A 23,760-nucleotide genomic window follows, 5' to 3' on the forward strand; every position below is an offset into this window, starting at 1 on the left:
TGAAATGGATATATTATTGTACTTCTTTAAAATACTATCACATATGAATTTTGAAATTAGTTATATTACTATTATTATTATGCAAAAATATTAATAAACATACACATGTACCATAGAAATTCTCATCCTCAGGTGGGAGAGAGAGAGGAGAGAGAGGGAGAGAGTGGAGGAGACGATGAGAGATAGATGAGAGAGGAGCCCTTACCTTACCATTACCTTACCTTACAGACCTTACATCTTGTTCGGGTTTGGACCCCATGGTCCCTCAGTGTGAGGCACCTCTAATGTTCTACCAGAGCGTTGCTAGTACCATCTTCCGGTTAATTATTTTGCCGTTCCTCAAATCTTGGATGGTCTGGGATGCAGTTTAGATATTGTCGAAGCTTCATTCTAAAACCAAGATCTACGCTCACTCCTGCTATAATTCCTCAGGATGAGCTGGCAACGCATTGAATAGACGCTTGCATTATCGATGCTGGTGCGTAGTGGTATTAATGTCCTGGTGTGCTTTCCTATTTTTCCTGGTATAGTTTTGGGCGGCAATGATTAATCTACCTCTGCTTAGCTCTTTCTGATACTTTTAGTTAGGCCATGATAATTTCTGCTATTCCTTCTATCTGTTTTCCATGCCATTCTGAAATTATCATGGTAAGCTGTTCTCTTCTCCTTTCTAGGACTATATAATTTTAGGAATTGTAGTCTTTTCAGTAGTTCAGGTCCTTAACTTCGTTCTATTCTAGCTGTAAAGGACCTTTGTACACTCTTCTATTGTGTGCAATATCCCTTTGATAGTGTGGGTACCATATCATATTGCAATCTTCAAGTGGAATACGAACCATATGTTTTTAAATAAAGCATAAATCATTGTGTTCAGCTTTTCTTGTTTTGAAGGGTGCCTTAACAAACATTCCCAATTTTTGCTTTACATTTTGCCAAACAGAGTTGCTATTTGATCATTGCATAACATGTTCCTATTCATCATCACACCCAAAGGTCTTTAACTGCTTCCGTTATTTGTGATGGTCTCATTATTAGGTCCCTTATATGCATATAGCTTTCTTTTCTCTGTCTCCAAATTTAATTATTGATCAAAAATTTATGTCAGAGTTAAAATACCAATCCTATTTACCCCTCTGCCCAATCATATACTTTGTTAAGGTCTCCTTTGTAGAGCGTTTCCTATCTTCCATCACAAGTAATTTCTCTACTTATTCTTGTGTAATCATTGCGAAACTACTCCACTTACCCGAATCCTTGCACCATTTATTGTTCTATGTCTTCAATTCCATCTAACCAAACAGTATTGCCAGCTAACACCGTACCCTTGCGGCCCACACCGATATTACCTTGACTTCATCCGATTTCTCGTCGTTTGCAATAACTATCTGTTTTCTGTTGTTGGTTAAAACATTCTTTTAAACCATCTTCCTACGTTTATCCCAACGATATTGTGTTTTCTCTAATTTTCTTTCGCTAATATATTGTGGTCTACTTTATTATCAAAAGCTTTTCTTGCAAAGTCTCGAAATAAACCACATCTGTTTCATTTCCGCTTTTCATATTTTGAATATGTTCCTCGTGGTGGGACTAACAGTTGGGTTTGTGTTACTTTTGTCCGGGTACGAAACCATGTTGTCCTTTATTGAAAACAAAGTTATTTTTTTTATTAAATTTGTGTTCATCATATTTTTCTTGCATTACCCTTTTCTAGTACACTTTCATCATTATGTGATGTTAGACTCACAGGCCTATAATTACTTGCCTCTAGTCTTGATCCACTTTTGAAAGTAGGGGTAATATATGCTAATTTGTGTCATCATAAAATCTTGCCTGTATCTACACTTTGTCTTAATAATATTGCAAGTGGCTTTGCGATAGAATGAACTACTTTCTTTAACAAATAGCAGGAATTCCATCAGGCCCTGCAGCAGCTCCATTTTTAATTTCATTAATAGCCTGCACAATATCAGCTTCATTAATATCTATGTCAGCTAAAATATTCACTATTTTCATCCCTTACTTCTATATCATTATCTTCATTATCTATTCTAGGGGTGAATTCTCTCTTATATCGTTCTGCCAGTATGTTGCAAATTTCCTTTTTTTCATTCGTTAATCTCCCTTCAATTCTCAGAGGGCCTATTTCTATTCTTCTTTATTCATCTTCTTCGCATATGAGTATAATAGTTTGGGGTTTTGCTTGATATTTAATAGGGTTTTTTCTTCCAAGTCCCGTTTTTCATTTTCTTTTGATTGTATAATCTTTTGTTCTGCATTTTCTATCTTACTTTTTAGTTCTATAACTTTCTATGCATTTTTTTCTTTTGCAAGACCTTTTTTCCACTTTCTGATTTTCTGGAACAAGATCCTTCTGTCTCTTGGTATGCATGAATGATGTTTATTTTTCTTCTTCGGTATATATTTTCCACTATTTTCTCCAATATATTTTATAATATCTCCGTATTTACCCTTATGTCATCACTTACGAAAATGTTATCCCAATCTTTGTTTAATTCTTCATTAATTTCTGACCATTTTATATTTTTACTGAGAAGTTGTATTTTCCATATCCTTCCCACTTTTTCATTTCTTGCTTATCTCTATTTTCACTTGCTTTGGAATGAAACTGTTAATTCTATGACATTATGGTCTGAAATATTCGCATTATAAACTATTATTTCTTTAACATAATTCATCTCGTTCACAAAATACTAGGTCTAAAGTATTTCCTTTCTTGTTGGCAGGTGATTATTTGTTGAATGTTGTATTCTAGTAGCATATCTAATAGCTTTTCAAATTGCCTCTTATCTTCTGCACTACTATTACTCTCTTTTTATATGTATAAGTACAACCACAATCTCCTATTCGTTCTTTCCATTCTACGAAAGGAAAGTTTGAAGTCACCAGATAGGAGAATAGTCCAGTCCTTGTGATTTCTACATATATCATCCAATTTTTCAATTATTAAGTCAAACTCTTTAGTATTAGGAGGTCTATATATTACTATGTTCATCAATTTTTCAGATTCAAATTCTACGCTATTAGTTCACATTCTGAGTTACTATATTTCTCATATATTTTTCCTTGTTTTTTTGTCTTTCCCATATATTGCGGTTCCCCCTTGATTCTATTTTTCTATCTGATCTATAAGTTTGGAACCTTTTATTTGATCATCATTCCCAGTCTCTTGGGAATACCAGGTTTCACTTATATTCATTATATCTATTTTCTTTTCATTTTGGGTTAGTTCTTCTAAGTACTCTATTTTTCTTTTTGAGTTACTCGTAACTAAACCCTGCGCATTCATCACTATGATGGTTTGCGTGTTTTCTCCTTCATTTAATACTGGTAGTAATAAGGATTTTCCCATGTCTCTTTCCTGTTCTGGGTATGTTGTTCTTTTTTTCATTTCCAGAAATTCTGACATTAAAAAATCCAACTTTTCCATAATATTTGATCTTCCTTCATCATAATTATTCATTTTGTGTCTGAATCTGCAATTTTCTCCGTTTCTGCAATATCCTCTTGCATAATAAATACAGTTATTATCTCTTGAGTAGAATTTCGGAGCTGATGCTTTGAGAGAGAGAATTTTCATTATCCTGAGAATTGGCAATTAATCTTATTAATATTTGAAAATTAGTTATAAGATAAATCATTTATTTACACTACAAAACAAATAAACATATGAGAGAGAGAGAGAGAGAGAGAGAGAGAGAATGTTATTGTTACTGTTTAATCTATTAAAAACCTTAATATTATTTGTAAACTATACTGTATATTATTTTACCTAAAAAATGTAGTATATGTCCTTAAAGATATACTTATACATACACTTCCAGCCCAAACAGAGGGCGAGAGTTACCACTGATATACTAGTATCTCGTGTGGCAAGAGAGAGAGAGAGAGAGAGAGAGAGAGAGAGAGAGAGAGAGAGAGAGAGAGAGAGAGAGAGAGAGAGAGAGTTATCCTTATCTAAGAGTGAAATGGATAGATTATTGTACTTCTTTAAAATACTATCACATATGAATTTTGAAATTAGTTATATTACTATTATTATTATGCGAAAAATATTAAATAAACATACATGTACCATAGAAATTCTCTCATCTCAGTGAGAGAGAGAGAGAGAGAGAGAGAGAGAGAGAGAGAGAGAGAGAGAGAGAGAGAGAGAGAGAGAGAGAATTTTCATTATCCTGAGAATTGGCAACACACAACTTGACAGTTGTTGGACCCCAGCCAACTGCTTGGCTACTTGGATTTCAAAGAACAGACGCGGGGTAAAATGCATTTTCTTTCCTTCTTACATCATTCTTTTTATTTATAAACTAAAATCTTACTAATTCACTTTAGTATTTTCTTTAATGAATTTATATTATGCGGTTTACATTAATATTGATATTTGAAATTAGTAAATCATCATCCAAAAAACACATCTCTGTAAGAGAGAGAGAGAGAGAGAGAGAGAGAGAGAGAGAGAGAGAGAGAGAGAGAGAGAGAGAGAGAGAGAGATTATCGTACTATTTGTAAAATACTTTCACATATGATTTTTGTAATTACAGTTATTATTATTATTATTATTATTATCATCATATGAAAATATTAATAAACATATTATACATACGTGTACCATAAAAATCTCTCACCTCCGTAAGAGAGAGAGAGAGAGAGAGAGAGAGAGAGAGAGAGAGAGAGAGAGAGAGAGAGAGAGAGAGAGAGAGAGAGATACCTGGAGTTCGAAAGAACTAAAATCTTACTAATTCACTGTAGTATTTTCTTTATTGAAGTGATTGCTCTTTACATTAATATTAATATTTGAAAATTAGTAAATCATTTATCATACAGAAAGCATATATCTCTGTTAGAGAGAGAGAGAGAGAATTATAGTTATTATGTGATATCATTTAATCTTATTAAACTTACTAATACAGTATTGATCAATATTAATATTTTAAAATTAGTAAATCATTTTTGTATCATATAAATGTATTTAGGCATGAAAATAAAATCAAAATACACTAATTAGTGATTATTTATCGTTGGAAAATCCCGCGAATAGGCGAATTCACTGCAAATAATGGGTAGATATGGTCCAGGAAAAAATCCGCAAATCCGGAGAATGTGAATACGGGGGGCCCACTGTACCTATATTCCCACAATAGTTGTTGATATAAAGTTAAAGGATTACTTGCTCCAAATAATTACTCAAAGACTAAAACATAAAAATTTATGTAGGTAATTCCTTTTACAAGACAAGAAATGAGAGATGGATAAACATTTCTCTTGTAGTACCAAGATCTACAAAATAACCTGACAAACATAAAGTAATTTGTCTCTTGAGATCTGATCTAGCCCTTAAGAGAACTTTACCCAAGACTTTCACCTCACCTGATCACGTCAATTATTCACATTCTACAGGCAATCAAAACCTTATTCATGCAGGGATAGAGGGGTCAAATGAAGCAGGTGGAAAAAAAGCTGCACCTAAACATGTCAGGGGAATCTGGGATGTGACTGACGTAGCATTTGATAACAAGGGACAATAAGAGTGATAGAGAGAAGAAAATAAGCATCAAAATACATTCTTAACACAATGTGCTACAATTCTGATCCACCAAGCCATATTTTTCTTTCATAATTATGCAGTTTTCAAAATGAAATCTGGAATATTCTGTGATTATGTTACTCTTACACAGATGGTCATTAATAACAAAAATTAACTTGGGTACTTTATCTGCCCAAAACAGTGACTAATTTGCTAACTACAGTAGGACATACATACTGGTATTCCAAATTGAAAAAAAAAACAAATTAGAACTAGTACTGCCAAATACTAATGTCTATGCATATGGTAATAAAACATACCTAAAGGAAAGAGATCGGAATTATAAGCGTAATATTTTTCCCGTAGCGTATGGACCCGTAAGAGAGACTCAGAGAGAGAGGCAGCAGCAGCGTGACTGATGGCATGTTGGGGCAGTCTCCTAGGAGGTAGGGTAACCACCCTGGGTTGGTGGGCGGCCACTGAAGGCGGGTATGTGGCTGGGGCCATGACTAGACTCCTGCTGGGGCAGCTTAATGATGATGCTAAAATGCAAGACAATAATTAGCAAGGAACGTTACACTACAGCACTTATACATGAACATTAATAAACACAAGAGACAAATATAGTTCTGATATTAAACAAGTAGTTCCAAAATCATTTTTCAGAACTAAAATGTCCAATTTACCATTATCAGTATACAATAGTTTCAATTTTTTTCTTACTGTACTAAACAATAAAAGTACCTGCTACTTAACAGATCTGAACATGTTTAAGAATGACCTCAAAGATATAATTACAGACTTAAATACAAATTAGTTGCCTTAGAGATATCTTCATTGTATATGTATGTTTAATATGTATTGTGAATATGTATTGTGAATAAGGTTTTGTTTACCAAAGTTCTGAATAGCTGTCACCTTATAAAATCCTTTAATTGTTTTGTCCTTGTGTCAGAGCAGATTGACTTGATCTTTTTTTTTTTAATTGTTCCCATGTTTATGCTTGTTTGGAAAGGTTACTCTTTCTCCAGGTGTGCCAGATTCTAGGTACTAATCTCCTTATAATCCCTATTTGTCATTTATACGAGCTTTCCTGTACTGTCAATTCCTCATGTGAGTCAGTTTATCTGCTGAGTAAAGGACGTTGAAGTCGAAAGATCTTGCAGAAACTCCGTTGTTTATTTTTCTTTCGAGGCTCATACCTTTATTTATGGATTTATCACGTTTCAAATTTTTGTGATTCAGTTATACATTTTTACTTATGGAAGCCACCACTGATAATCGGCAGCAGAGTTTAACAATTTTAACATAGCTCTTAATAAACTCTTGATAGTTACGGTAAATGATGTCAGCAATCAGCCGTTTCTCAATACGCCAATACATGTTTACAATAATCACTCCATCCAAAATTCTACAATCCAGAATTTTTTTTAGTGGAGGATGGAGTATCATTACTAGTATAGTACTACTAGTATTACAGTTGATGAGAGAGAGAATTACACACTGACAGATATCCACATGCAAAAGTCAAATAATAGTATTGAGAATAATGATAATTTTAATAAAACTTGTTTTACTGTAATCATATTGCATGTATTATCATATTGAAATATATGAACAGAGCGATGATGCGCCATTTGCATTTGGTTTTGTTTACAGCCTTAAAATAATCAGCTGATTGCATTTTACCAATATCATCACTGTCTTTAGTTGTCGAATGGAACTTAATTCAGATACAATCCTTTTGTAAATTATCAAAGCTGGGTTTAACAAAGCCGATTCTATAAGTTTTTAATACAGACTGTCACATAAACCATTGTTTTGATTACAGTTCGTAGCCATTCTCAAACAACTGCTAATAATAAAAACAATATAATAATGAACAATAATTATCATACACAATTATCATTCATATGACTGAATTGTTCGAAACAGTTACAAACAGCTTTGTGTGTTGCCTCACTTGATATTTGCTGTGTTTTGTCATAAAAGCATGGGGGAACATGAAAATAGTGTCATAAAATCATTTAAAAAATGCCATGGATGGCACCAAAGATGATTTGTATGATATTGACGACGAAAGCCAAATTCAAACTCAACAGACCAGAAAGGAATCCCTAGATGGTGGCACATGTGATAATTTTGTGATATGATAAAAAGAAACTTTTAATGGATAATTAATACCTATTATGTTACCTAAATGTTATTATACTACCGTAATTACACTACCTTTGAAATTTCTAAAAGTTTACCGAAAGATAAAGGTTGCTGTGAATACAACCTAACTCAATGTTTACATTTTTGCACCGGGGACCGCTTAGATAAAAGTTTGTTTCATTGAATTTTAATTATTCCTCAAATAGGCTATTTGTTATGAAGATATGCCAATGATATATATAAGGTAAAAATGGATTTTTACCTTTACGTGTTATAATTTTATTTCATAAAGTGAATCTTCACTTATGTTGGTGGTTAGGCTATAGCACGAGGCCAGGCTAGCCTTCTGATACACATCTTAGAATTCAAGGCTTGATCTTTAATATTGCAGTATAAGATGACCCCTCACTTTTTAGGGGTGAATTTTAGAATTTAAAGGTAATCTTTATACACGGAAATATATGGTACTTCTAGCATCTGGGTCTACTCTTCACTTCAACGATTATCTGCTTCATCTTCAATCCTATACTGCAATTCAGCCTATTAGGGGCTCATGGGTTCTTATGAACAACAACATTTTTATAATACAAATCAATTGGTTATACAGTGGTACCTCGGGATACGAAAGGGTCAACTTACGAAACACTCGAGATACGAAAGCAAATACGAAAATTTTTGCGGCTTTACATACGAAAATTGTTCAAGATATGAAAGGTTGTTGCTGTAAAGTCTGAGATACGCCCGGACGACCGATAACAATTTTAAAACTCACACACCGCCAATTTAGTAGACTCGCCACCATCCTCCTGCTCTCCCATTGGTTCCTGATGCTAGTCACTGCCATGAGATCCTTCTCTCCTATTGGTTAGCATCCCTCCCATGATGCATCTACGTAGCGGCGTGCTTCTTCGGCCACGTCACAGCATCATCGGTATCGTACGCACGCAGTATTCGTTCGTTCTAACAATTTTGTTTATTAACCTAAATTCGTCAGTGATTTCGTTGTAGTATACTTTATCGTGTTGTGTGAGAACTTTACTACATACATATACGTACTACATAACATAATTACGTACAGTATATACGTAGTCATGGGTCCCAAGAAAGTTGAAATTCACGGAAAGAAGAGGATGCTCTCTTTGGAGACGAAGATGGAGATCATTAAAAAATATGAAGCTGGTATGTGATTGAGTGTGATCGCCAAGGAATACGGCCGAAATCCGTTGACAATAGGCACCATCCTTAAGCAGAAGGATGTCATCAAAGCAGCTACACCTTCCAAGGGCGTCACTATTTTGTCCAGCAAGAGGACCCACGTGCACGATGAAATGGAAAGGCTTCTTCTTGTCTGGATAAAAGACAAAGAAATCGCTGGCGATACGATAACGGAGACAGCAATCTGCCACAAGGCCAGCGGTATTTTCGGCGATTTGATTGCCCAGGCCGAAGACGACGGAGGAGAGGGGACATCAACGCCAACCCCAGAGTTCAAGGCTTCGCATGGGTGGTTTAAGAAATTCTGTAAACGGACTGGCATCCATTAGGTGGTGCGGCATGGAGAGGCGGCCAGCTCGGACACGAAAGCGGCCGAAGCCTTTATTAAGACGTTCGACGAGATGACAAACAAGGAAGGCTACAGTTCTCAGCAAGTCTTCAACTGTAATGAGACTGGCCTTTTTTGGAGAAAACTGCCTCGTCGGACATACATCACGGAGGAAGAGAAGCTACCCGGGCATAAGTCTATGAAAGACAGGCTTACGTTCGCACTTTGTTCAAACGCCAGTGGGGATTGCAAGGTGAAGCCCCTACTTGTCTATCAATTGGAGACTCCTCGAGCCTTCAAGGCCCACAGAATGCTTCAGGAGAAGCTTCCAGTGACATGGAGGGCTAATGCGAAAGCCTGGGTAACGAGGCTATTATTCACCGAGTGGGTAAATCTGTGTTTCGGCCCGACAGTGAAGAAATTCTTGGAAGAGAAGCGCCTCCCTCTGAAAAAATAACTATCTAAGGAAGATTGCTTCTGCCTATTTTTGACAATGTTCCTGAAACAACTCAGGCAAATGTCATCGAACTGTGCAAGCATACGACCTGTGTAAACCTTTCCGGGGTGTCTCTTTTCTACGAATGATTGCACCTCATGAAAAGCAGCTAGAGCATCCTTAGTTTCTGCCATTGTCATAGAGTTGTCGTCCTCCTCCTCGCCGCTGCTAGAGAACTCCTCTTCAACGATGTTATGTTGCATGGCCTCCAACTCCTTCAGGTCATCCGTCGTAAGCTCCTCTTGGTGCTCCTCGAGAAGGTCATTGATGTCGTCCTCGTCCATGACCAGCCCCATGGACTTGCAGAGTGCAACGATCTCGTCAAGATCTGGTTGCAAAATAGTTTCAGGATCGTCAACTGTTCCTGAATCTGCAGCACCAGCTTCGCCCACGTCGAACCCCTCGAAGTCTCAGGCGGATACGGCATCAGGCCAGAGTTTCCTCCACAAGGAATTCAAGGTTTGCCTTGAAACCTCCTGCCAAGCTTGATCGATGAGTCGGATGCATATTACGATATCAACATGCTCCTTCCAAAATTCACGCAAGGTGAGGTTTGTGGTATCGGTGATGTCGAAACATCTCTTGAAAAGATGTTTCGTATACAACTTCTTGAAGTTCGATATCACTTGCTGGTCCATGGGCTGGAGGAGTTGGTGTTAGGCGGAAGGTAAAGAACCTTGATGAAGGAATACTCTGCTAGGATATCTTCCTCGAGGCCAGGAGGGTGAGCAGGGGCATTGTCCAACACCAGCAGACATTTCAGAGGGAGGCGCTTCTCTTCCAAGAATTTCTTCACTGTCGGGCCGAAACACAGATTTACCCACTCGGTGAATAATAGCCTCGTTACCCAGGCTTTCGCATTAGCCCTCCATGTCACTGGAAGCTTCTCCTGAAGCATTCTGTGGGCCTTGAAGGCTCGAGGAGTCTCCAATTGATAGACAAGTAGGGGCTTCACCTTGCAATCCCCACTGGCGTTTGAACAAAGTGCGAACGTAAGCCTGTCTTTCATAGACTTATGCCCGGGTAGCTTCTCTTCCTCCGTGATGTATGTCCGACGAGGCAGTTTTCTCCAAAAAAGGCCAGTCTCATTACAGTTGAAGACTTGCTGAGAACTGTAGCCTTCCTTGTTTGTCATCTCGTCGAACGTCTTAATAAAGGCTTCGGCCGCTTTCGTGTCCGAGCTGGCCGCCTCTCCATGCCGCACCACCTAATGGATGCCAGTCCGTTTACAGAATTTCTTAAACCACCCATGCGAAGCCTTGAACTCTGGGGTTGGCGTTGATGTCCCCTCTCCTCCGTCGTCTTCGGCCTGGGCAATCAAATCGCCGAAAATACCGCTGGCCTTGTGGCAGATTGCTGTCTCCGTTATCGTATCGCCAGCGATTTCTTTGTCTTTTATCCAGACAAGAAGAAGCCTTTCCATTTCATCATGCACATGGGTCCTCTTGCTGGACAAAATAGTCACACCCTTGGAAAGTGTAGCTCCTTTGATGACATCCTTCTGCTTAAGGATGGTCCTTATTGTCGACGGATTTCAGCCGTATTCCTTGGCGATCTCACTCAATTGCATACCAGCTTCATACTTCTTGATAATCTCCATCTTCGTCTCCAAAAAGAGCATCCTCTTCTTTCCGTGAATTTCAAATTTTCTTGGGACCCATGACTACGTATATACTGTACGTAATTATGTTATGTAGTACGTATATGTAGTAAAGTAAAGTTCACAACACGATAAAGTATATTACAACGAAATCACTGACGAATTTAGGTTAATAAACGAAATCGTTAGAACGAACGAATACCGCGCGCTTACGATACTGATGATGAGTAGATGCATCATGGGAGGGATGCTGACCAATAGGAGAGAAGGATCTCATGGCGGTGACTAGCATCAGGAACCAATGGGAGAGCGGGAGAATAGTGGCGAGTCTACTCAGTTGGCGGCGCGTGAATTTCAAAATTGTTATCGGTGGTCCGGGCGAATCTCAGACTTTACAGCAACAACTTTTCGTATCTTGAACAATTTTCGTATGTAGAGCCGTAAAATTGTTCGTATTTGCTTTCGTATCTCGAGTTTTTCGTAAGTTGAGCCTTTCGTATCTCGAGGTACCACTGTAGTACATATTAGCAATACATATTAAGTTAGGTATTGAATGGTCTAAATTGTTGTAGTATTTCATTGTTTATAGGTCAGTTTAGCTTTATTATGAAATTTACTGGGGTGTTTTTGGAGGTCTTGGAACGGATTAGCCATTTTACATGTAAAATGCTGTTCAAGATACGAAAAGTTCATGATATAAAGGCTGCCTCAGAACGGATTAATTTTGCATCTCGAGGTACCACTGTAATTCTATGTACTTAAGTCCCTTCCCATTACTATTTGAGGTGTAAGTTAACACACACACTATGCCTTACTGGGCAGTGGAGCAGACTGGGCAGGCAAGTATAACTTTTTTTTTCAAGATTTGTAAGTTGGTGTGACTGAGTCCATTTTACAAGAAATAAGGCCATTTAAGCTTAATGTGTTCAAAGAAAAACTAATCTATTGTAACAGAAAAAAATCTTTCAATGTATATTCTTTGTAAATGACCACACACAAAAAAAAAAGAGGTAGCAGTATCATACAATTATCTGGCTAAGACACTTTTATTATTATATTTTTTTTTCTTTTTGGTCTATCACAGTCCTCCAATTCGACTGGGTGGTATTTATAGTGTGGGGTTCCGGGTTGCATCCTGCCTCCTTAGAGTCCATCACTTTTCTTACTATGTGTGCCGTTTCTAGGATCACACTCTTCTGCATGAGTCCTGGAGCTACGTTCAGCCCCTAGTTTTTTGTTCTAGGGATTGTCTTTCAGGGATCTTGGGATCGTGCCTCGTGTTTCCTAAAAGGAAAAATTTTTATTATGGGTACAATTTCCACTGGCATATCCATATCCTTCTTATTTCTATTTCTGGTCCTGATACTTATTTATTATTATTATTATTATTATTATTATTGTACTTAGGAAGCAGACCCTCTCTCAAGCATACTTTATTAAAAGTAATGGCTACTTCAGCAGCGTTACACTTGTAGAGATTCTTCTCTATTTTGCGAATAGCGGCTTTTTTCCGTGCTACTTAAACAGGCTAGTAGAGCGCCTATAGAGGTCATGGTAAAAAATACAGGGTCAAAATAGGTGTATATATTTGAATTTTACAGATAAACTATGATACCATAGTCATCAAAGTCATTAACGATTTTCTCTCTCTCTAGAGAGAGAGAGAGAGAGAGAGAAAATCGTTAATGACTTTGATGACTATGGTATCATAGTTTTTTATCTGTAAAATTCAAATATATACACCTATTTTGACCCTGTATTTTACCATGACCTCTATAGGCGTCTCTACTAGCCTGTTTAAGTAGCACGGAAAAAGCCGCTATTCGCAAAATAGAGAAGAATCTCTACAAGTGTAACGCTGCTGAAGTAGCCATTACTTTTAATAAAGTATTATTATTATTATTATTATTATTCAAGACACTTGTGAAACAAGCTCATAAGGGCTACTGACTTGAAATTCAAGCTTCCAAAGAATACAGTGTGATTAGAAAGAAGTAACTGGAGATAAAGAGACATAAAAAGGAAGAGATTGTGCATTAAAAAAGGAAATACTTACCTCACTATTATATGTACATATAGCTTTTACTTCCGTGCCCACGGTAGTTCAACAAATTGAAAAAAAAAAACAGAACTCTAGGTTTTCTATGAATATCCATCTTCTATCTATCTACCTCCCCCATCCCTCACTAAGGGACTGACAGATACAAACACTTGTAGCCAATCAGTCTACTTCTGTCCACTGCGAATGTGGGTAGGTAGAGGGCAATTTATGCAATGGAGAGGTATTTAAAAAATAAATCTTAAATTAAGTATTGATATTACTGAAAAACCTTAGCTCTCCATTAAATAGCTGATTCCCACATTTCATAAAGGAAGTGGGCAAGGTAGAAATTAGCCAACCCTTTAAAGGCTACTTAGTAAACACATTATTTTGTAAAACAAGTGTTTGTTTTAACCAGTGAATTCAATCAATATCTTATTAATGCTGCCTTGGTAGGATTGTCATTCAGGTACAAGATCCTCATCAGAAAGAAAGCTGCAGAGCCAATGATGGATAACTAACAAGTATATGAATATAAAAAGGTATACTTCTAATACTCATCACTGAGGAACCCCAAGCTTCCCAAAAACCACAACAAGGTTCAAAAAGCAGTAGCTAAAAAAAGGCTACCTATCGATTCAGGAAATAATATCACCTGCAAAAACCAGAGAAGTTATAGTCTTCAACATTCATATTTAATCTCCACACCATGAAGATAAAATGCAACAATTATAAGATTACCATGCCACTGAGTAACTTCAATATATGTTATCCAAGGATAAGTTTTCAAATTCAAAATTTTAGCCATTGCTCAGTGACTTATGTTCCATTAAGGATAGAAATTGGCATGAAAGTCATTGACCAAAGACCTAATGAAAAGGACACTGCATTCCTACTCTTAGGAAGGTCTGGTTAGCATATCACTAAAGAGAACCTTTACATCAGGTTTAATCCTTTTTGCGTAATTCCAACAATCCTTACAATACTGGATCCCCAACAGATCAAGTTCCTCAAGCTATAATGACTCCAGGATAAGTAAAGATAATGTTGTAGGGCAGGGCCTAACCTAAAACTGCACTTAGCCCAAAATATGGCAAAAATAACTGCTTTGTCTTCAGCAAAGCCTACCTTACCTGATTAAGATTGTGGCTCTCTCACTCTTTAGTTGTGCCTAAGGCTAATGTGATGTTTCCATAGAAACCTCTTTACAAGGAGCTTGTTCTAAACGCTTCAAAAATCGAAAAAACAAGTAGATAAGAACCGCATACATATTCCAAGGTAAAGTACATAGCAGAGATCTGGGAAACTTTAACCCCATGAAAAACATCTAGATGTCTTTGTCCTCAAACAAGCCAAGCACCAAAGCCAACATGGCTCCTTAGCCTTGAAGGCTACAACCAAAAAGTTTCCTCATGCTTAAGAAACAACAGAAACCTATCCATGCTGTTTATAGAGGTATAAGTGCTGGAAAAAAAGACCCTTAATGTGGGATCATGACTTACACCTTGACCACTGGTGTTGGCAGAATCAATTAGTAGATTCTTAACCAAGTCTGATAATGGCATTAATGTGAGATCACGCCTTTACCTCACCAGAACCATACCATGCGGTCATCTGTAGCTTGTGGGATTGTAAAGAAACCTTTCATCTCTCGACTGTTTGCATCTACTACTGCAAGAAACTGGAAACCCAGCATTCCCTGGTCACCTGGGGTAAACAACACCAAGAGACAACTTACAAAGTTGTCCTAATACACTGATGACTTCCTGAAACCTAGCAAGAGTAGGAAAGGCATTACAGTCTACATCTACCCAGTGAACAGTTTGGTGTCCCTGCCCTAGCTAGAGGACCTTGCACTAGTGAACAAAAATTGGCCAAAAGACAACTCCCCTTAGTCTCAAACAGTTCCATAACAGGGAATGCCAACAGCCCGCTGTCTACAGCCAACCTCTGGACACTGAGTCCCTTCCATTGCAATTAGTTATCTCAGTGAATGAGCACATCCACTAAAATTTCAGGGGGGTAATAACTCAGGACGAGGTTGAGTGTGTTAATATGACCAATTAACAGAAAAGGGGGCAGAGCATTTAGACATACTAGTAGTGTTCACTCCTTAAATAAAATTATTAATATTGTCTCTAACAGGCTTACTCTATTTGAGTACACTCTAATTACATTATATGGCATAAAAATGTTAACTTACTATGTTTAAGTAAGTTCCAGTCTGCATTTAACCACCCTGAGATGGGAAAAGCCTCAAAATAAATATTTTACTCTCAATCTAGATCAGGACCAAAACACTATCGCAAAGACCAGCCAGCTTTGCAGCAAAGCCCGGCCTACTGATTACATCATGACCATTCCTTGAAGCTAATTGGCTGGAAATAGTTTCGATAAGTTGGTTAACCTATGGTTCTTTTCATCTTCATTTATTCTGCAATGGTTGTTTTACTGAACTAAAATATGTTGTGCTGATTATCAAGATGAAACTATATTATCCCCTGAAATAAAATCATGATACACATCTCCCTAAAAATGGTAAAAAAACAGGAAAATGTGAATGAAGTCACAAGTGTTCGGCATTATTGCAACATTGTGTTTCATAAATGAGGTTCACCTAAAAACCAAGGTGTCTCTTGGGATGTCTGCTATTGAATCGGAGCACTTAAATCACTGCAAAATGGTCATTACCGTCTTATATTGTGTCAAGCTGTGTTCTCCCCACTTTAAATTTAAACACAAAAACTTTCTCAGAGCTGTGCAGACTGGTATTTCATATTGATTTCAGGACATTTTACCACATTTACATAGTCTAAAATCAATTTCATTGGAATCGTTTACACATTTGGAAGGATGACAAGCAGTGACTGCTTTATAAATCAGAAGATACATTTGTTTAAAAAAAGTTACAGTATGATAAGCTGTCAGTGCTCAAATCTCATGCGACATGATTCATTTTGTATCGTCCAGAGTCTCAGACTCAACATGATGTTGCCAAGTAGGTGTTATACGTTACCTTATTTTTTTTAAATGTCATACATGTCGAAAAGTTTGTGAATTCACAGCAAGCCCTATTTTCCTTATGGTTATATAAATATGATCCCTTTTATGCATTGGTATAATTTGTAATCTGTGTGATAGAACTTATTTTCTCTTTTTATGCTGCTAAGTTTAAAGTGCGGTGTTATAAGGTTAGCTGTGCCATCAATGAAATCTCAATTTACATGCTCCTCGGACTGGTCAACATAACTACGTCTGCTGCATTATGACAGCAGCCCTAATAAGCTCAACAGTCATAACAACATTTTCAACGTAGGAATATGAATTAAAACAAGTTTTCTTTGAATGTTGAAGCTTTCGGCTGCGTTTAAGCTGCCTTTATGTTGCAAAATGTTTTATAGACCTAAAAAAATAATTTGAGCCTTCTGAGATATAATCTGTTATTAATGAATTTATTTGTAGAGATTATCTGTTTTTTGACGAATACAATAGGTATATGAATTACAACCAGTTTTCTTTGATGTTGAAGTTTTAGGCTGCGTTTAAGCTGCCTATATGTTGCAAAATGACTTATAGGCCTAAAAGAATAATCTAAGCCTTATAAGATGTAATGTTACTAATGTTTTTATTTGTAGAGATTACCTGCTCTTTGAGGAATAAAAGATGATGATTCTGATCATATGGGGAAGATGACTATTAATCGAAATATCACAAGTATTAATATCAAGGCGTATGGAACACTTGTCTTTTAACTGGTTTAAAATATTATTTTCTTAAAAGTCCTTCTCCTCGCTTTTGGTGTATAATTTATTCTCTCATAAGGTATCTTTCATGAGGTCACTTGAAGAACAAGAATGTGTGATAACTTCATTTGCTTTCTGGCTAGAAATTGTTAATAAGAGAGATGCGACTGTTAACTTGGTCAAAGTAAAGAAATTCTAAACACCTAGGCCATAGGAACAATATCTTGGCTTTGACAATAGAATAATTGCATAGGCGAATATTTGCTAGTATGCCATAATTTTTTAAATATTTAAGAATTATAACAATTAATTATGGATTTTCTCCTCTAACACATATAAAGTAAGTGTTTTCAAGATAATTTCTTTGTCGCTACTCAGTAAAGACCAACTTATGTTACACCGGGTGGTTATTGTTGCACCGACACTAATGATACGTCACACACGCTCCCCTCACACATTGATATCGGTGGGCTCATTCTCCTTTGGTATATACATATTTACATTTTTTTCAGCATTGAGGTGTAGTAAAAGCAATCAAATAGGACTAGTTCAAATTTAATGTTAGCTTTGGAAGCATTATTAATGTTATGCCATTTTTTTTTTTTTTTTTTTTTATTTAACATTTGAACTGATGCTAGATGACGACTTCATTTTGGTCAAATGCTTCAGCGATGTGTGAACGAAAGTTTTGAAAATGTTTCGAAAGTTTTTTTTTCTGAAATTTGCTACATGTGACAGTTTTGGCATATATGACAGATTTCACTCTTATGAAACATATTATGTCCATATTGTATGTAATAATCGCATTTCTGCATTTTGAACGAAATCCTATGGCCCATGTCGCATGAGATTTGTGCATCACTGCACAATTCATATTGGATATAAATTACTTTGAATTTTCTTGAAAACATTAACTCCTGAAATATTATAGGATAATAAAAAATGATGTAGACCTATAAGGTCCTATGTCTTTTTGTCAGTTTACGCAGTTCATGACGTTTGGACGACACGCCTATCTTATATTCAGCAGTTTTATTGTGGTTCTTGTTGTGATTATTCTTGTTTTTCTTGCTGCTGTTATGGAGCTTGTAGTGTCTTCAAAAATCTTTATTATGGTATCCTAACACTGCAGAATAAACATAGACCTATTCATAAAATACTGGCATAAAGAATTATCGGCCTATTCTTGTTAACTGAAATTAGTAGTTTGTTTTAATTAAAAGTAATCGAGATCTTTATGAATATAGTTTGTGCTAGAATATTCTCTCAACAACAGAGAGAGAGAGAGAGAGAGAGAGAGAGAGAGAGAGAGAGAGAGAGAGAGAGAGAGAGAGAGAGAGAGAGAGAGAGAGAGAGAGAGAGACTTTTCAGCTATCATGTATTTTCCTAATCTGTTAAGTATCTTATGGTGCCTTCCTCTCATAGCCTTCATTTTAATAGAAATTCTACAGCAGCCTTATATTTACTCAACAGAGTAATGTAATGTGTTATCCCTTTCTTTAAATATATTTTAAATATAGTTCATTGAAAGGAGTTTGATAGTTGTGTGTAAGGCTGAGACAGTTCTAAGATTTGGCCAGCCAAGCATGTACATGTATGTGCTCTTGCTTATACATGTACAATCCACTTACGCATTTATATTATATATCGTAGAGTTAAAACTACTATATTAATTAAAAGCTACTCTATTTCCAACAGATACAGGTAGAAGACTATTTGCAATAAGAAACTGATGTGTAGGCTCATGCTCTGTCATTGTCTCTGTATAGATATTTAATGTTATACTGTATATTAATTACATTACTTTGTATTGATATTTAATGTTATGCTGTATATTAATTACATTACATACAGTTTATGAACATTTTGACATTTGTTTTGCATTATTCTATAGAAGAATTATATTTATGTTTCCATGTATATTTCCCATTGCACATACTGTGAGACCACTATTTCATTATGCATCGTGGCAACATTGTAATTAGATGTGTCAACACTGCCTTTATTTCCCGCCATATGCATAGTCAGTCACTGTCCAGTGGTCATTGTAGTGACAAGCGCGGACCTGCTTCCCGCTGCTGTCGTCTTGATGTCTGTTTATCTTCATTACAAGATTTTAAAGAATCTACGGATTTAATTTGTCACCCCTTCATTCCATTTCTTGCATGGATGTATGGGGCAGCATTCCACACAGTCTCAATATATATATAAGAATTTATATGTAGGCCTATTGTCAAGATAATTGCTTTATAGCAAGGAATTATATATTAAGGAAATGAAAATGCACTTTCTTCAAGTAGGTCTGCAGCACGTGTTGGAGGCGCCTGTTCTCATGATTGTACTACATCATCAGGTGTGATATGTAACTCAACAGGCGCCGACATGTGAGGAACGCAGCGTATTATGATGCAACATTTCGTCTGGATCCTTCTAAAAGTTCCTGTGATGTTTGCTGTTATGCTCCGCCCCCTTCAGCCCCGCCACAGTTGGCCGTATATATACGTACTATATGCCCTGAGGGATCAGAGAGATCATCAGTGAGAGACCAGCAGAGATCATCAGATCATCAGAGAAGATGGAACAGACAAAGGATAAGAGAGGAAAAAGGCGCTTGAGAATTTGATCGGAATCTGGTCAAGTCGTCGTCAGGGAGTGGACGACCGAGTTTTTTCAACGTTGAGCAAGCCTTCAGAGAAGAAACGTTCTACAAGAGGTTTCGAGGCGTTCCTGCCCTTCGAGTATCAAGAATAGAAATTGTTTTCTGTAATACGAAGTCAAGACGATGTCTGAAATTACAGTTCTCCTTTTGTGAAGCCACCGCTTCGAGCACTGATTTCCAACAGCTGCGAAAACTGGCCAGCAAGTATTTTCATTACCTAACTGTTTCCCCAGTTCACGCATTGTAAGATTTTACTTTTGTTATGTATAAATAGGAGAAACCATTCTGCATTTATTTTTGTTAGTAAGCTTGTAAATAAACCTTTGTTCTGTATGAATCTCTCTATATTCGTATCCCCAGTTTCAACTGTTGGTGTTGAACTCTTTTTGTTTGTTTAATATCAAACCTGGAGCGGACCTCTCGGGGTTCATGACATTAGTGGCAACCTTGCCAGGCTATTCGGCACCGTAACAGTTTGCAACAGGGAGAATATAGAAAGAAGCAGAATGAGTGAGATGGTGAAAGAGTTCATTAAGTCTGGTAAGCTTCTGGGTCTAGAGGGGAATGATCCCTGTGAGTATGTTGAAAGGAAAGAAAGGGAGAGGTATGAGAGAGATGAAAGAGCAGCTAAGAGAGAAGTAATGAAAATGCAGGAAGAGAGAGAAGTAAATGAAAATGCAGCAAGAGCAAGAGAGAGAAATGTTGGTAATGCAGCAGGAAGAAAGAGAGAAAGAATGTATGCATGAGTTGGAAATCACTAGGTCAAGGCAAAGTACTTGTGACAGTCAGTCAAGCGAGAACGAAAGTGGAGCTGATGTTGAAATTAGTACCAAAGTTTGATGAGGAAGATGTAACGAAATATTTCATGTGTTTTGAGAAGTTAACCCTTTAACACCGATTGGACGTATTAAACGTTGATATAAATTGTCTGTTGGGTGCCGATTGGACGTATGGTACGTCGATATAAAAAAGTTATTTTAAAAATTCGCGGAATGGTACTGTCGTAAAAAAGGAAGAAGACATCCTGAAAAGATGGAAAGAGTATTTCGAACAACTGCTAAATGAAGAAAATGAAAGACTTGTAAGAGAGGATGGACAAGTAAACATGGGAATGGTAATGGGGATATCTAGGGATGAAGTGATACGAGCCTTAAAAAGAATGAGAAATGGGAAGGCAACAGGACCTGACTTAATCCCAGTCGAAGTTTGGAAAGCCTTAGGAGAGGAAGGGGTAGACATCTTGTATGATCTGATGGTAAAAATATTCGAACAGGAAAAGATACCAGAAGAATGGCGGGAAAGCATATTGATACCTATATTTAAAGGTAAAGGTGATGTCCAGGAATGCAGTAATTATAGAGGTATAAAACTAATGTCTCACACGTTGAAGATTTTGGAAAGAATCATAGATAGCAGGCTGAGAGAGGAAGTTAGAATAGGGAAGGAACAGTTAGGATTTATGAAGGGAAGCGGCACAACGGATGGAATATTTTGCATAAGGCAGCTAATGGAGAAATTCAGAGAAAAACAACGAGACCTGCATCTGGTATTCATAGACCTTGAAAGGCCTATGACAGAGTGCCAAGGCAAGAAATATGGAGATGTTTGAGGGAGAAGATGGTGCCGGAAAAGTATGTCAGAGTTATTCAGGAGATGTACAGGAATGTGTATACTAGAGTGAGGAGTAGTGTTGGTGAGACGGATGGATTTGAGATAGGAGTTGGATTACACCAGGGGTCAGCACTTAGCCCATTCATCTTTAACATCGTGATGGATGTAATGACCAGGGATGTTAGAGAAGCAGTGCCATGGTGCATATATAGCGGATGACATTGTGTTGTGTTCAGAGGGAGGGAGGAGTTGGAGGGAGGTTGGAGAGGTGGAGAGCAGCACTTGAGGAGAGAGGAATGAGAATAAGCAGATCAAAAACCGAATATATGTGTTCTAGTATTACTGAGGACGGTGGAAGTAGCATAAGATTGGGTGGGGAAGAAATAAAGAAAGTACAGAAGTTCAAGGACTTAGGGTCCGTATTGGAGGATAGTGGAAGCATGGACCAAGAGGTGAGACACAGAATTCAGGCAGGATGGAATAACTGGAGGTCTGCATTCAGGGGTACTCTGTGACAAGAAGGTCCCTCTGAAATTGAAAGGAAAGTTCCATAGGGACGGTGTCAGACCAGCAATGTTATATGGAACAGAAAACGGCAAGTATGAGGAAAACAGAGGAAGAAGAGATGGATGTACAGAAATGAGAATGTTGAGATGGATGTCGGGAGTAACAAGGGAAGATAGGATTAGAAATGAGTATATAAGAGGATCAACAAAGGTAGCTGAAATATCAAAGAAAATACAGGAAGGAAGGCTTCGATGGTATGGACACCTGTTACGAAGGGAGGAACGTCATGTTGGAAGACATACGATGGAAATGGAAGTGCGGGGTAGAAGGAAGAAGGGAAGACCAAGAAAGAGATGGCGTGATTGTGTAAGGGAAGATATGGAATTGAAAGGTATAAATGAGAACGAGGCACAAGACAGAAATCGATGGAGACGACTCATTCGTAATGGCGACCCCATATAAAAATGGGTTTAAGCTAGGAAGAAGATTTTAAAAATTCGTGGAAAAATAGTTGTAGGTCTACTAGGCGAAAACTTTTGAATCATTTGCCTTGGAGGATGCTGGGAGATCACGGATCAAGGCGTTGTTTTGTTTACAATCTTTACCCAGGCGCGCAAGCGCGAATTTTTTTCTTCTCGCACTAAAAGGCATCAGCGATACATCTCAGAAATTATTTCGTCAGTTGACATAATTTTTGCACCATTTTATATTAGCCGTTACATGGAGTATTATATATGAAAATGTGTGCAATTTCATATAGAATACAACAAAAAACAACCCATGGTTGTAGCTTTTATCAGTTTTGAAATGTTTGCATATAAATAACGATAAGTACCAAATTTTCAACCTTCGGTCAACTTTGACTTTACTGAAATGGTCGAAAAACGCAATTGTAAGCTAAAACTTTTATATTCTAGTAATATTCAATCATTTACCTTCATTTTGCAACAAATTGGAAGTCTCTAGCACAATATTTCGATTTATAGTGAATTTATGAAAAAAAACTTTTTCCTTATGTCCACGCTGTAACTTTTCCGAAAAAATCAGAAATTTTTTTGTCCGAGTGTCGTAATGTTTGCACCATTTTAAATTAGCCGTTACATAAAGTTTTATATATAGAAATGTGCGCAATTTCATGTAGAATACAACTAAAAACAACCCATGGTTGTAACTTTTATCAGTTTTGAAATATTTTCATATAAATAACAATAAGTGCCAAAATATCAACCTTCGGTAAACTTTGTCTCGACCGAAATGGTAAAAAAACGCAATAGTAAGGTAAAACTCTTACATTCTAGTAATATTCAATCATTTACCTTTATTTTGCAACAAATTGGAAGTCTCTAGCACAATATTTCGATTTATGGTTAATTTATGAAATAAAAAAAAATATTTTCCTTACGTCCGCGCGGTAACTCATCCGAAAAAAATCATAAATTTTTCCGTCCGATTGTCGTAATGTTTGTACCATTTTAAATTTGCTGTTACATAGAGTTTTATATATGAAAATGCGCGCAATTTCATTTAGAATACAACAAAAAAAACAACCCATGGTTGTAGCTTTCATCAGTTTTGAAATATTTTCATATAAATAACGGTAAGTGCCAAAATATCGACCTTCGGTCAACTTTGACTCAACCGAAATGGTAAAAAAACGCAATTGTAAGCTAAAAAACGCAATTGTAAGCTAAAACTATTACATTCTAGTAATATTCAATCATTTACCTTTATTTTGCAACAAATTAGAAGTCTCTAACACAATATTTCGATTTATGGTGAATTTATGAAATAAACTTTTTCCTTACGTCCGCGCAGTAACTCTTCCGAAAAAATCATAAATTTTTTTGTCCAATTGTCG

At 36.8% G+C, this 23,760-nt stretch overlaps 1 protein-coding gene across 3 annotated transcripts in view; it reads right to left on the reverse strand.

Moving 5' to 3' along the window:
- Positions 1 to 23,760, reverse strand: part of LOC135219622 (uncharacterized) — a 353,181-nt gene that overhangs the window by 263,379 nt on the left and 66,042 nt on the right. For all 3 annotated transcript variants that reach the window (XM_064256540.1, XM_064256539.1, XM_064256538.1), the window contains exon 5: positions 5,866 to 6,087. In XM_064256540.1, coding sequence (XP_064112610.1) covers positions 5,866 to 6,087 — 222 coding nt within the window. The remainder of the gene's footprint in view (positions 1 to 5,865; positions 6,088 to 23,760) is intronic.

The sequence above is a fragment of the Macrobrachium nipponense genome, chromosome 1, assembly GCF_015104395.2.
Source record: "Macrobrachium nipponense isolate FS-2020 chromosome 1, ASM1510439v2, whole genome shotgun sequence".
Classification (NCBI taxonomy): Eukaryota; Metazoa; Arthropoda; class Malacostraca; order Decapoda; family Palaemonidae; genus Macrobrachium; species Macrobrachium nipponense.